Source organism: Gopherus flavomarginatus, chromosome 7 (genome assembly GCF_025201925.1).
Source record: "Gopherus flavomarginatus isolate rGopFla2 chromosome 7, rGopFla2.mat.asm, whole genome shotgun sequence".
NCBI lineage: Eukaryota > Metazoa > Chordata > Testudines > Testudinidae > Gopherus > Gopherus flavomarginatus.
Window position 1 is genome coordinate 66,559,816 of NC_066623.1, and position 16,246 is coordinate 66,576,061.

Below are 16,246 nucleotides of genomic sequence, written 5' to 3' on the forward strand. Positions count from 1 at the left end.
CTGCATACAAATTAGGCTAGTGCAGCTAGTGTTCATGCTGTAATATTTTGTACCACATGCATCCACTCAAATGAATGATATGCTATTCTTGGAATCACTATAAATGACATGGAAAAATCTAGATAGTAAGTCTTTTAGCTTGCATTTCCATGATGTATGTGACTTTGGCACCCAACGTTAAATGGGGGTTGAGCATCTAATCCCTGATCTTTGGAAACAGCAGCCCTAATGTGGATATAGTCATGTTTATAGAAAATAGTCTTTTCTTTTAGCTCATCCTACAGTGAGACCATGCTCTTTGACACGGATCTTTGTTTTATGTCATTGAAGTTAATAGGAATATTGCCATCGATGTCAGTGAAAGCAGGTTTAGGCCATTAATTTTGAGGGACTTGGTGCCTGACCTTGCCAACTGTTATTAGCACAGAAAGCCCCATTGATTCCAAGTAACAACTGGATGGGGGTCTCATGTTCCTATGATTTTCATGTGCCCAGAATATAGCTACTACAATATAAAAGGAGGTGCTGCTTCTATGAAAATCCAGCCAGACAAGAGCAGTGACAAAAATATGATCTTTCACCTCAGTGAGGCGTGAACTACAGTGACCTATCATGAGTATTTAAAAGTTGACCCTGTTGAACCCGGGCCATTTTCCCTTGTAAAATAAGAAAATTAAATACAGCCCACATTACTACAAAGTAAAATTTGCATCAATCCCATTTTTCAGGTTTAGCTACAGCCCATAGCGATCAGCCAGAACAGTAAAGTTTGGATCAGGTTCCTAAAATTTAAGGAGGTTTAGAACCTATGCTTGAGTTGATGCCCTCTGTACATTTCACCTTATTTGCAAAAGAGGCTGCTATACCTAATAATATGAAGTAACACTGTCAGTCTCACCCCTTGCAGCTGAATAAATATAATAGAGTCAAAAGCTTCTATACATATGCCACTTTAATATCTTTCTCAATTCACAATCCTTCTATACACATGATTATCCTCATACAGAAGCTCTTTGCCCACAACAGCCAGTCTTTTGAGACAACATATTTTGCCATCTGCAGCATTGCTGTATATTGCTGTGATATCAACTGTAGCAAGAGCTGGCCACCTAGTGGAATTCCAACTAATGCAGGCAATATAGGATGGTCAAGCAAAGAAAACAAAGTGAGTGAGTGGATGATGTCACACAGTTCTTAAGGCAGATGTAACTCTTAATGTATCAAAGCAGCTCACTGAGAACATTTTATTGACCATGCTTGACCCATTTGACATAGCAGGCCCTGAAGTCCATGCGGAACACTCTGTAACATCATTTCACAGAAAATTAAGAAATTTTCTTTCAAATTGTAACTTTTTCTTTTCATGCTTGGAGTGTTTCGGATAATGACCATGTTGCAAAGGTTTGTGCCTATTACATACATACAAGTAAATCCAAATTGCTTTCATACTCAACATAAAGTCTCAATATATGCCTCAGCATATGAAAATCCTTTTGCAAAGGATGTTCATGATATGACTGGGAGGAGAAAGACCCCACAGCTCTACCAACCCTTCCCCGCAACCCTCTTAGAATAAACTACACTTAATTATATAATTAGTAGTAGCCAAGAAAAGTAGTGATAAATAAAGGAATGACACAGAATGCCTCTAGCAATTCATTTACTTATCAATATATAAGTAATTTCAGTACAACTTGTTTAGTGTCAGCTCCACAAAAGCATTTTTCATGGGTGTGTTAAACGTATTGGACTCTAGTCAATCATCCTTGTACACCCAAATGTCTCACTGAAATGAAGTTTTAGGTGTGCCACAAAGGCAGGATCCTCGATACACATACTTTTGTTTATCTTAACTTTTCTAATTCTATATAACTAGGTAAGATGTTTGCTCCTCTGAAATAGTTTACTAAAAGAAGGTGACACAACTGGTATGCAGAAAACAAACTTTATTCTGCCACTTTATCTCAAGAAGTGGAACCTAAGATGGAGCATTGGGGGTAAATTATCCCACACCTGCCTACGGCATGGTTCTTATACCTTCCTCTGAAGCATTTGGGGCGGGCCACAGAATGATGTACCAGATGGACATCAGGTCTGATCCAATATGGCAATTCCTATGTTACTATTTGATTCTCACTATTTATTCCAAAAAGTTCTGCTGCTGCTGAAAATAGACAGCCTGAAAAAATTCTCTTCACTGATACGTAGCACACGTCCTTACTCACTTAGAGGAATTTAAAATGTCAGAATAAATCACGTCTAAACAGCCCATAAAAACTTACCATTGACTTGTACAGTTGATCTTGCTGTAATTCTAACTACTGCATCATTAAATCAGAAATTGAAATAATACATTTTTTTAAATTAAATTGACCTTAAAATCTAAGAACAACATCTAGAATTGGAAAGGAATTGACACTGAGAGGAATAAAATGACAATGGGATTCCCCCAAACCCATGTATGCTAAAACTGTGTCAAGGCACAAAAGTATGAGGATTGTTAGTTTTGTCTCATTCTAATCTGTTCTATCTGTGTTACATTGATTGTAGACTATGAATTGTGAGAAAGTGGTTTCTATAACTCAGGAGTCAATTAATTATTTCTGTTAACAATGTTGGGAAAAATATGTAAAGTTGTTTGGATTTGAAGACTATAGCATCATGAGATGGAATTACTTTAAATGGCTTGTTTTTTGCTTCAATCAAGAGCTGGGGAGCGAGGGAGAGGAGACAGTAAATTTCAATTAACATTTTTGCTTTTTTTTTTTTCCAACTGAGGCACAGTTTTAAAAACTTAGCAAAATGTTAGGAAACCAGCTGTAGGAGGACAAGGAAAGAGGCTTGTGTTTTATTTTTTTTCCCACAAGGAAGTATTACAATAAATATTTGTAGTTATCTTTTCCAACTGTGGCACAAGGATTTCTTATATGTTGCATATTGAAATCCCTATAAAAATACTTTCTGACAGAAAGAGCTCATTAATTATACTAAATTTTTAGGACATCCCTCCTAGCTTCCTACGAGAGCAATCAAACTCTAATCTTTAATCTATAGTTTTATAATACTACAATCTGCTCACTTTAGGTCCACTGCTGCCCTTTAGTAGAGTAGGCCAAATCTTCTACTGGTGTAACTTCATTGCATTTTTTTGTTCTCCACTAGATTATAGGTTGCTCCTGTGTAAGACTTGGTACAAAGGCCTGATCAAATCCTTCCATTGACTTCCTCAAGCATTACATAGGATTAGATTAGATTAGATATCTAGGATTAGATATAACTCTGCTGAAGTTAATGGATTAAATGAGGGATGAATTTGACCTCAGTGGGGATTTGTGTGTGTTTGAGGGGGAGGGAGTGGAAATGTTACTTTGATTTGTTGATTCCAGTAATGCACAAGGATATTCAGTTGTAGTTTGCATTTTACTTTTCTCATTGTGGCATCATCCTTGGGAAGGTCTGATCAGAACAACATTAAAGGTTAGAAGACTCAATAGCATTGTCTTGCTGTTATGGTTATAAAGGCTGCATACTATATTTATTAGCATACCTGAACTTTTAAGCAGGCTTCAGTCTCAAAACAATGTCCTGAGTGTGTCAGGTTTTCACAGCATTTCTTACCTCTGTCTTGGCAAGCTGATGAGTGGCTGTTTATGGCACCTCTTACTTAGGCTAAAGAGCTTGTGCACAATTTTCTGTGCCTTAAGGAAAAGTTGTTTCATGCTGTTTTCCAGTTGCTCATAACGACGCTGAAAATTAGAATCCATTGTCCACAAATGCATTATGGTAGACGTGTTGAGGAAATAGTTCATGGGCAGCCTTTTCATAAAGAACTTGAATTCATCTGAAAAATGGCAAGATTCAATGTTTTGTAATTACATATCTGTGGTTATTTTTTGACACAATTTGTTATATTTTGCTACAAAATGTATCATTTTACAATAAAACATAATTCCATTACCAATGACAACTAGATGACGATAAAATAACAGAAAATTACATAAATAGTAACTTAAATTAAGAATAAATACACATTAGCCTTATTCTCCACTTTGGTAACAAAAAGATGCCTTAGTGTATAAGAATCAGACTCTCTTATATCCAAATAAAGGACCTGGTTTTGAAAACATTTCAGTGCACACAGTTTTACTCAGACAAGGAATAGAAATAAAGGGTCCAGTTATTAAGGCACTAGTCTTAGGTAGGGAATATTTGGGTTCAAATCCTTGTTTCACCACAGACTTTCTGTGTCACCTTGGGCAAGTCACTTAGGGCCAGATCTTTAAAAGGTATTTAGGCAGTCAAAGAGGCAATAGGTGCCTAGTTGAAAAGCACCTTTTGAAAATCCCACTAGGTGATCACCTGCATCTTTAAATGTCCTTTTAAAAACCTGACCCTTGGTCTCTCTTAACTTCAGTTCCCCTTCTGTAAAACAGGGAGAACAGGATTTTCATACCTCACAAGGATAAATACACTGAAATCTGAGAGGTACTCAGACATTATAATAATGCAGGCCATACAAGTACATTAGATAATAAATCAATGGGATTATTCATGAGTAGTGTGACCCAGATGCTTATTTCTAGAATTTAGACCATTCTTTTATTTCCTTTTAAAAAGGGACCTTAGTGGTAGAAAACATCTTAAATACTGCACTCTTATGTAACTTTGTGCTTTCCCTCCACATATTAGATTCCACATATTGTTGTCTAGTTCTCTCATCTTCCCACTCCTGTTTGACAATCCATGTTTTGTCAGATTGGTCCTACACTGAAGTCATAATTATCCTACCATAACTCCTTAATCCTGCCAGATTGCGTAGACGCCAGCTCCAGAACAGAACCCCCATGACTTCAATGGGTCTGCGTGAGTAGAGTGGTCTGTCTTCATGGAAGAGCGTGCATGGCTGGGACCTTAGCTACAACTACATCTGGTGTAAAAGATGTCCATCCTATTTTTTGGTTTTGAGGAAAACATCTGGTCTTGCTTATACAGGTTTTTAGCTGAATAAAAATCAATTTCATGATGTAAAACCTGAATACTTTAGTAGAAAATTCTTGCATGCGTTGGCTTGTTTAGTTTATCAAACTTTGTTTTGGGGTGGCATGGGGTGATGGAGAGGAGAAAGAGAAATCCAGACCAGCTCTAGTTATAGGATCACAATCTAGGGAATGAAAATGGGTATCAACATTTTGGCATGATGTAGGTTTAGAAATAGTAAGTTTTCAGTACTGGATTTTCTTATGCAAACACATCATTTTCATAACTTAAGAGAACACAAAAAGATAAATTATGGAAAGCAAGTGGCAGGCAAATAAGTTTAACTATGCATTGCTTTAAAATGTTCCCTTTGGCAGAACTAAAGAACAGAGGCCCTGATCCTCAGCTAGTGTAAATCAGCATCACTCCTCTGACTTCCATGGAACTATGGTGATTCCACCAGATAAGGATCTGGCAGGGCCGCCCAGAGTAGGGGGCAAGTGGGACAATTTGCCTCAGGTCCTGGGCCCCGCAGGGGCCCCCATGAGAGTTTTTCAGGGCCTCTGGAGTGGGGTCCTTCACTCACTCCAGAGGCCCCAGAAAACTCTCACGGGGCCTGGGCCCCCAGAGCTTCTTCCGCTCCAGGTTCTTGGCGGCAATTCCGCTCCTGGACCTGCTGCCAAAGTGCCCCGAAGACCAGAGGTGGGGGGTCCTTCCGCCCCAGGACCCACCACCGAAGTGCTAGGTCTTCGGCAGCAATTCAGCTGCGGGGGCCCCCCGCTGCCGAAGACCTCAGGCCCCCTGAATCCTCTGGGCGGCCCTGGGATCTGGCCCATAAGTTAGTTCTCCTGTCTACCAGTCCTATGCTTTAACCACAGAACTATAATTTGCCTTTCATTATTAGTAAGTATTTGTATTTCTACTTAAACTTACTTTCTTACTGCTGACAAATAGAGAAGACAACATCATCATAATTTCTTCTAAGTTTTCACATTGCTATGATCACTTCTATAAGAAACATTGTCTATTTGCAGTCCTTTGCACAATAGCAATGTGTTCTATAATTTGTTTACAAGTAACGAGAAAGTTCTATGCTCAACTTGCAATACAAAACTGCAAAATATAATACCATTTCCAATATGAAAACACATTTGCTTACTTAATGATGACTTCCCTGCCCTGTTGCTGTACCCTCTACTATTATGTTAAAGAGCCCTGTATTGTATGAGAGAGGTAAGTGACAAAAGTAATATGGTTACACGGTACCTTATCACCTCACCCCAAAATCATCTGTTTCACATATGAAGACAGTTGCACATCATGAACCATTAGAGAGTAGCATTGTAGTCATCTCTGAATAAACACTACAATATTAAGTGGCCATACAAGTGCCTAGATATATGTAGAAGATGACACTAGATTGTAAACTAATGTATAATTCCAGAGTGATGTCCTTTCAATAGATAGTCATGCATCCCCACTGGCCGGGGTGTAACTGAGTTGGGATCAAGAATCTTGGTCCCTCAGAATCCCGTGTAAGGGGAATAATTTCATGTCCTGCAGTCAGGATAGGGTCAGGCCCATATAATAAAACATGAATGGAGGCAGAGGGAAGAGTACCACTGAGAAACAAAGTGAGATGCTGAACTCATGTTTAGGTATTTCAGCACCTACTACCGTAGAGAAGGTCACATTTTCTCCAGGTCCTTAACATGTCCTTTCCCGTTTATTTGAGTGTGGATTTATCTGTGTTCCCTGGAAAAAAAAAGACTAAAGCTTCATTCTTCTTAGATCTGTATTAGAAGTGAAATTAATATACATACTATTTGTAGTATTGAGACAGGAGGATCTGGGCCCTCCCATAACTAAAGAATCATTCCCTCAATTAAGGAGGAGGAATCCTAAATCCAGACTACAACTGATTGCTGGGGAAAACACAGGAGAAAACAGGAATGGGAGTGAGGTTAAATGTTGAAAATCAGGATAAACTAGAGAACCCTGGATAGCACCCACCACTTCTCAGAGGCATCCGAGGAGTCAATGGACACTACCCAGAGGAACTCTACCTCGAGACATGAGCAGAGAAGGGACATGAAATAGACCTCACAGTCCCAGAGTACCTCCCACTTCCCTGTCCAGCTTCTTCCTCCTAGACCATCATGGACAATCCTAGGAAGAAGTTGACAGGGAGGTCCTGTGACTTTGAGGGGGGCACAGAGGGGATGTGCAAAAATCCAAAGGTGCAGGGAAGAAATTTGTGTGTGTGTGTGTGTGAGTGTGTGTTTGTGTGTGTGTGAGAGAGAGAGAGAGAGTATGTAAAACACAATGGGTAGGTACAATATGATAGTTTAATATTGTGGTAGTGGTTCATGCTTTACCAAAACAAACAAACAAACCAGAAAAAAAGTATTGTCTAGATCCTCAGGTGGTATAAATGAGTGCAGCTGAGGATCTGCCCCTTCATTAACTTACATTTTGTGTTTTAATATTATATTCTTAGTAGCACTGATATCCAATCTGGAATAGTTTCATTTTACAGCATCAACTCACTTTTCTGTAAGTTACTATGTAACAATACCATAAAGACTTGCTTCTGTTCAGGCTTGGCCTGAGTCTAAGCTAAGCAGAATTTTTATTTCTTACAACCAATCTTCAAAAAGCAAAACAACAACCATAAAATGAGTTGAAACAATCTCTCACAAATTGAAAAGGTGTGTTAACTGATCAGTTTCAGATTTTTTTTAATCAAACAAATGTTTGGGGTGTAAGTTTCTTTAGGGGGTCCCCCCCTTGAAATGACAAACAAACTGGAGGGCAACCATTCCTACTTTTAACAATTCCTCAATTGTATTGAAAGGTCCCCTCCACCCCTCCCCACTTCTGATCAGACCCATGAAGCCACCCTTCATCACCACTTCTTAAATTTTCAAGTAAGTACCATTGTGCTTTCTCTCATGCAGCCCCTTATGCTTGTTTACAGGTAGTTCCTCCTATCTGCAAGAACAAGTCATTGTCCTCTTACAAACCTTCCTTAAAACTCTCCTCTGCTGTGTTGTCTGCAAAAAAATTGACAATGGCTAGTCCTGTGGTATGCAGAGAACACTGCCTATCATGCTGATTGTCTATTTGATTCCCTGTGTGCCCTCATCTGTCTTTCTGTACACACCTGTTGTCTGTCTTGTACTTAAATTACAAGCTTTCTGGGGAAGGGACTATCTTATTTTCCCCTACAATGCCAGGCACAATGGGGTCCTGGTCTAGGACTCCCAGGTGCTACAGTAATATAAATAAGCTTTAAGTGTAGGTTGGTTAGATTTTTTTCTTGAAATGAAGAAGAAATTGGAGGGCAGCTGCTTGTAAACAACAATCCACAGTAAATGTAGCTCTGTAGAAAAATGTATTTTTCAACACAATACTTCATTAAAGTAAAAATGTTAAAGTTTCTTGACAGCAATTTCAGTGGTCTGTTTTGTCACTTTTCAAAACACTGACACATTTTTCTAACAAAAATACTTTCAATAAGTAGAGAAGTTGTGAATAAAAATGTACAAAAATGTGTGTAAAGGATGGTATGTACACTTATGTTCTTTCTTTGTTTTCACTTGATTGACAATATTATAATTTAAACATTGTCAGTAAAATCTGTCTCTACCACATGCTGATACTGGCACTTCATCTGCATCTCACCTCTTGACTGGTATCAGCCCCTGGTGGTGCTCCAGCAGGAATCTCCAAGTAGGATTGGACTTCCAAATTCAATCCTGCCATGTAGTAGTGGCCATGGTGGACTTCATCCTTGAAAAGAGATCCCATGCAGAGGGGCATCTTACCCAAAAATATGGGGTGTCTCTGAATGGCAAATACAAGCAATCCTCTGGACATTAAGAGGATTGTGTATGCATCAGTTATGTAACACTGCAACAGGTTCTGTTGATTTAAAAGGCCATTTCAGCAGCCATGTTTTCTGTATCACCACATAAGCCAGTATCTTCTCACCAATGCCAGCACACAATATAATTCTAGTTGCCAATTTGTTAATGGGAAATGAGAAGATGATCTTGTCAAATCAAACAGCCCCTTCATCAGACTGCTACATCTCGTCTTCCACCACCATGGGACTCCAGAAGTAAACTTACCCTCTGATCTGACCAGAAGACTTTCAGTCTGCTGCTCAGTGCATCAAAGAAAGGTCACTTTTACAAAGTTGTGTCTTCTATCCAGCAAGGAAGGGCATGTCTATATGTGGGCACATCAAACCCTCTGCTAGTTAATTCCTGGCAGATGCAGAAGATTCAAAGAATCTGTGATTCCACATGCTGGCCCAGATGGCCGTGGTTTCTAGAGCCTCATATTTATCCAGGCTGACTCAATTCTCTATCCTGCTGTATCTCAATCTGAGAATCTACCCTGGAATTATCACAAATGATCAGGCATCCATGCTCCATCTTAAACTGAGTGTTGTCTCCCCTCATGGAATGGTAACTGAGGTGATTTAGTTCCAGAGATATAGCTTTAAATTCATCTCCCAAGATTCCTGGCTTTCAATAGCTAAAGGTCTTGCAAATTTATATGAAAATAAAAGTTTCAATTGTGATATGTTCAATTCCCCATGGATCCTCTGGAATGCCCTATCTGTCAGATGGTTTAGTCTTCATTTGTCTAGGTCTAGTTTTAATGTGAATCCTATTTAAGTTCATCTGAGAGAGACAATTCCTTGAAATAAGTTAAAAATAATTAATAGGATCACAGTGTGCAACTGAGCAGTAGTCAAGTCCAATGAGGAATTAAAAAAAAACAAAAGGGGAAGGTGTTTAGAGCTACTGATGTGATTTCAAAAAGAATAGGAGTACTTGTGGCACCTTAGAGACTAACAAATTTATTGCAGCATAAGCTCTCGTGGGCTACAGCTCACTTCATTCAGAGATTCTCTCCTCTCTAGAGGGATGAAATCCAGAATTGTCTAGGAATGAACTTGCTCCAGCTTATATCCTTGAAACCTTTAGATCACAGTTTTTTGATTGCTGTGAATGTAGGCCTTATTACTTAGGCAAACACCTCTGAGAAGTGTAGTCCTTTATTCACAGTAGAGGTGGTGGATGTGGACAGCAGCAACGCAGCCCTCCCAACCCTGCCCTGCCAATATGCCTCAACCCTAACCTGACAGGAACACTCATCCTCCATGGCCAATTCAGTCCTAAACCTTTTATGTCTGTGCTGTCAACAAGAGTATCGTTGACTACCAATACTGTTGTATTTTGTGATTACATACTAAGAACTGGAATTGATACCACCCAAGCTATTTAAAGACGCACATTTGAGAACATGGAGGATTTTGAGCACTGAAAGTTGAGGTTACAGCACGGAACTGAGCTTCAAGATATCTGGCCCTACCTCAGGCAACTATTGCCTCAGCAAAGTCCACGATCAAGAGTTGTGAAAGAGAATTTCAAAATCCCCAACAGTGCGTCCTACTCTTCAGATAACAGTACTGCATGCTAAAACTCTCTTCTGACAAAAAGACAATGGTAATGGAACTCCTTTCCCCATCATAATACTTTTAATTATAAAGCATTATAATAATAATAAATGTTATAGTTGGTGAAACACCAGTGGATGCATCAAATTGAAATCTCAAACCACAAAGCTACCAAAATTTTGTGCAAGGGACTGATCTGCAATAGAACTGATATTTCAAGCAGCCAAATATTGTAAATGTCCAATAAAATGCTGCTCCAGTATTGTCCAGACTCTAGAGATTTAAATTTAAAATAAATAAATAAATAAATAAAAATGACCCACTCTGTTCCAAGGGCCCAGGAAAAACAAAGCAGTAAAATGAATATATACATTTGTTTTTATGTTCCAATTAATTTTAGTTGTTTGATATACATTAATCTATCTAAAAAAGTAGCAGCAATATTACAAGAAATATATATTGGGGGGGAAAAAAACCATATATACGAATGACCTTGGCTTGAAATGACTTTGGTTTTTTCCATAGAAAAAGGTAACAGAGGTGAACTTTAAATGAGATTATATAAATCATTCAGCCCTCTGGAATGAAGTCATTTGCTGTTCTTACTCTCTTAAGGTGTAAGTACAGGAACCAAACACATGTACTGTGAAAGGGATGGGCCAGACATGAAGCTGGGATTTACAATAAATGTTAAAAATCATAGGATCAAACTCTCTGGTATGACCTGGTCACTTTGTGCTGCTCAAGGGGTGCAAAGTAGCTGGATTCTTGCCAGAATGGCCAGTGGGGAACTCTCTCCACTAGCATAAGCCTGTTGGGGCAACTGCTCTGCTGGGAGTTCCTCCTCCAAGCATAGTGGAGGAAGAATGTCAGGGGATGTACATATCAGAGTGTCAGTTGGAGGGGAGCGTAGGAAGGACTACAGTGCACTGGTCCTCCACAAGTATAGGATCTCTTTAGGATTGTATGGAGGTGGTATAAATTACAGTAGCCCCCAGGATGACTTAACTGTGAAATTGGTGCAGAATCAGGGAGCTTTAACTGGTTCTCTTAGATCTTCACCCTCCCTGGAGGGGACTGGAGCTCACATGCAGGGGAAGATGTTAGAGAACTAAGCACTTCTATTAACGGTAGAGTCTCCAAACCCAATTAGGGACTAATCCGGAGGTATACAAGGCACTACTTGTAACATGAGGTGCTCTCATGGAAATAGGAGACAGACTTGTTGAAAGCCTCTGGGTAAGCCAAGAGGGGTAAAATCAAGGGTGATGTCATGGTACGGGTCTACTACAGACCACTTAACCAGGAAGAAGAGGTGTATGAGGCTTTTTTTAAATGGCTAACAAAATTATACAGAGCACAGGACTTGGTGATGTGGAACTTCAACTACTCAGACATCTGTTGGGAAAATAACACAGCAGGACACAGATTATCCAACAAGTTCTTGGAATGTATTGGAAACATTTTTTTTTATTTGAGAAGGTGGAGACAGCTAGCAGGGGAGAGGCTGTTCTAGATTTGATTTTGACAAATAGGGAGGAACTGGATAAGAATTTGAAAGTGGAAGACAATTTGGGTGAAAGTGATCATCGGCCCACTTCATCATATGCATAGAATGGAACATATAGTGAGGATATATATATATATATACACACACATACAGAGAACATGAAAAGGTGGAAGTTGCCCTACCAACTCTAAGAAGCTGATTAATTAAGATGAGCTATTGTCAGCAAGAAAAACAAAACCTTTGTAGTGATAATCAAGATAGCCCATTTAAGACAGCTTGACAAGAAGGTGTGAGGATACATAACATGGGGAAAGAGATTCAATGTGTGTAATGGTTGAGCAATTCCCAGTCTCTATTTAAGCCTAAATTGATAGTATCTAGTTTGCACATTAATTCAACTTCAGCAGTTTCTCGTTGGAGTCTGTTTTTGAAGCTTTTCTGTTGCAAAATTGCCACCTTTAAATCTGTTACTGAGTGACCAGAGAGGTTGAAGTGTTGAAGATAAGATCCTATGAGAAGCAAGTATAAGACAAAAAAACAATAGAAGACAGTTGGCAGTATTTCAAAAAGATATTTTTAAGGGCACAAGAGGAAACTATCCCACTGTCTAGGAAAGATAGAAAGTATGGCAAGATACCACTCTGGCTTAACCAGGAGATATTCAATGATCTAAACATTTAAAAAAGAGTCCTATGAAAAGTGGAAACTAGATCAAATTACAAAGGATATAAACAAATAACACAAGTATGTAGGGACAAAATTAGAAAGGCCAAGGCACAAAATGAGATCAAACTAGCTAGAGACGTAAAGAGTAAAAAAGAAAATATTCTACAAATATATTGGAAGCAAGAGGAAGACCAAGGACAGGGTAAGCATGTTACTCAATGAGGGGGAAATAATAACAGAAAATGTGTAAATGGCAGAGGTGCTTAATGATTTCTTTGTTTCGGTTTTCACCAGGAAGGTTGTTGGTGATTGGATGTCTAATGTAGTGAATGCCACTTGAAATGAGGTAGGATCTGAAGAGGCTAAAATAGAGAAATAACATGTTAAAAATTACTTGGACAAATATAGATGTCTTCAAGTCACCACGGCCTGATGAAATGCATCCTAGAATACTCAAGGAGCTGACTGAGGAGATAACTGAGCCATTATCAATTATCTTTTAGAAGTCATGGAAGACGAGAGAGATTCCAGAAGACTGGAAAAGGGCAAATATAGTGCCTATCTATAAAAAGGGAAATAAGAACAACCCAGGAAATTACAGAACAGAACCCAGGGAAGTACAATTTAACTTCTGTACCTGGAAAAATAATGAAGCAAATAATTAAGCAATCAGTTTGCAAACATTTAGAAGATAATAAGGTAATAAGTAACAGTCAGCATGGATTTGTCAAAAACAAATTGTGTCAAACCAACCTGATAGCTTTCTTTGACAGGGTAACAAGCCTTGTGGATGGGGGGGAAGCAGCAGACATGGTATATCTTGATTTTAGTACAACTTTTGATACTGACTCCCAGACCTTCTCATAAATAAACTAGGCAAATGCAACTAGATGGAGCTACTAAAAAGTGGGTGCAAAACTGGTTGGAAAACCTTCCAGAGAGTAGTTAGAAGTGGTTCACAGTCATGCTGAAAGGGCATATAACAAGTGGGATTCTGCAGAGATCAGTTCTGTGTCTGGTTCTGTTCAATATCTTCATCAATGATTTAGATAATGGCATATAGAATACACTTCTAAAGTTTTTGGATGATACCAGAAGGAGAGGATTAAAATTCAAAATGATCTGGACAAACTGGAGAAATGGTCTAAAGTAAATAGGATGAAATTCAATAAGGACAAATGCAAAGTACTCCATTTAGAAAGGAACTATTAGTTGCACACATACAAAATGGGAAATGACTGCCTAGGAAGGAGTACTGTGGAATGGGATCTGGAGGTGATAGTGGACCATAAGCTAAATATGAGTCAACAGTGTAATGCTGTTGCAAAAAAGGGAACATCATTCGGGGATGTATTAGCAGGATCGTTGTAAGCAAGACACGAGAAGTAATTTTCTGCTCTACTCTACACTGAGTAGGCCTCAACTGGAGTATTTTGTCCAGTTCTGGGCACCACATTTCAGGAAGGATGTGGACAAATTGGCGAGAGTACAGAGAAGAGCAACAAAAATGATTAAAGGTCTAGAAAACATGACCCGTGAGGGAAGATTGAAAAAACTGGTTTTGTTTAGTCTGGAAAAAGAGAAGACTGAGAGGGGATATGATAACAATTTTCAAGTATGTAACAGGTTATTACAAGGAGGAGGGCAAAAAATTGTTTTTCTCAACCTCTGAGGATAGGACAAGAAGCAATGGGCTTAAATTGCAGCAAGAGAGGGTTAGGTTGGACATTAGGAAAAACTTCTTAACTGTCAGAGTGGTTAAGCACTGGAATAAATTGCCTAGGGAAGTTGTTTGGGAATGTGTGTTTAATTTTGATGAGCAATATCAAAAATTAAATGTTTCAACACTTCCAAATCGGAATTTTTTTAAGAACTCTTCATTCTATGACAAATCTGTCTTGACTTTTTTGTCCCAATTTGGAATGAAAGCAAATGTGAAAATATCAGAATTTATCGCGGGATATGAATTTGGGGGTAGGGTAGGGGGTGGTTGGTTGTTATTTTTGCCCAGCTCTAGTTAATATCATCAAAAATATAATTTCCCTAAAGCTGTTAGTCTTAACATAATACTTAAAAACCAGAAACATAAGCATAACCACTGCTGCTTCCAACAAATTAAAACCTAAGGCCCTGATCCTACAGGGGGCACCATGTTGGCTGACTTTTGGGATTTGGGCCTAAATTAGACAAGGCAAACAAATGAAAGACTTGTCCCAGAACTATAGTTCAATAAAAGGAAGGAGAAATTACAGAAGGGAAAAAAGTAAAAAAAACAAAAATGAGAGTACTTCTTGAAAGAAGTATTGTATATACATTACAAATGATTAAGAAATGACAAATCACCAGAGACAATCTCCATAAAGAGGAAAGAGAAGACAAGAATGACATCTCTTGTAATATTGAGTTCAAGGCTTCCAGAATGGATTAAGATTGTCCCAAGAGGGAGATTTGTTACCAGCTTTCAAAAAAACCCCACAACTACTTATGTCCATCATGTACAGGACTAATATAGATTCATACTAGATGAAACCTTCTCCTTCTCCTTCATTACAATGTCATCATACTTTAAGCGTTATCTGAGCAAACAACATCTTGCATAACTTTAAGTAGATTTGCCAGGTGCTAAACTAGCAGGAGGCACATAATGCTTTTAGGGTTGAAAATGAGGCAATTATGTTGTCGGAGTCTGATTGGCTGTCCTTTCACTTTTGGAATATGAGATGAACAATTTAGAAATTGGCTCTGAAGAAATTCTGTACATTGCACCTGTTCACTTTATTAAAACACTGACACCTCCACAGGGGTGAGGGGAGAATATTGGTCACAGAAGCAATGATATCTGGGTATATCTGTTCTTACTATTGATTAAATTGCCTGACAACCACATGGGGAAGTTAATTACTGGGAGGCAAATTAACACCTCTGCAAGATAACAGAGTAAACAATAATTATATTAAGAATACAGGAGGCTTGAAGCTTTTTTTTTTCTGGAGGCTGAAGCTCTAAGCCCCATCTTAAAAGAACCACTGCTATATAGCTCTGAGGCAAATGGATTGAACCATATTGACTAATGTCTTTATTCACAATGTTTAACAAGGAACTTCTGCTGCCACTGATTCAGCTCAGACTGTTCACAATGAGTCTTTCAATTAAGATTTGGAATGAGAGTCACTTGGCATAGCAATTGGCTTCCAATCCTGATTTAGCAATTGGGTCTGTTTTGGTCAGAGAAGAGGCAGTGGGCGCTGGGTGAATGATCCCACCTCCTATATACAGTGAGATTGCATGGATCTTTCACAGACACATTCTTTCTCCCTTCTGAATCAATAACAACATAACTTATCATGGCACAAAGTTAAATCTGTGTTCTTTATAGATTAAAGGAGTCGTTCACACTCCAGTCTTAATTTTAAGTTTGATTTATTAAGTTTATGCAGCATCTTCTCTCCCAGTTAAAATGTAGTACTTGAAAAACCAGTAATGGATCGTCAACTACGATACAAAAGCACTTCTATTGAGAAAAGTGTTTCTTTGCAAAGGGTGTTGTGGGATTCCAAATGCATTGTCTTACTGTTTCCAGATCAAATTTGCTCAGTGTACAAGGAGATACATTTAGT

The 16,246-nt window shown here is 38.6% G+C and overlaps 1 protein-coding gene across 5 annotated transcripts in view; it reads right to left on the minus strand.

Annotated features, from left to right (window-relative positions):
• Positions 1–16,246, minus strand: part of BRINP3 (BMP/retinoic acid inducible neural specific 3) — a 333,504-nt gene that overhangs the window by 59,954 nt on the left and 257,304 nt on the right. For all 5 annotated transcript variants that reach the window (XM_050961409.1, XM_050961412.1, XM_050961410.1 and 2 more), the window contains one exon: positions 3,619–3,841. In XM_050961409.1, the coding sequence (XP_050817366.1) occupies positions 3,619–3,841 (223 nt within the window). The remainder of the gene's footprint in view (positions 1–3,618; positions 3,842–16,246) is intronic.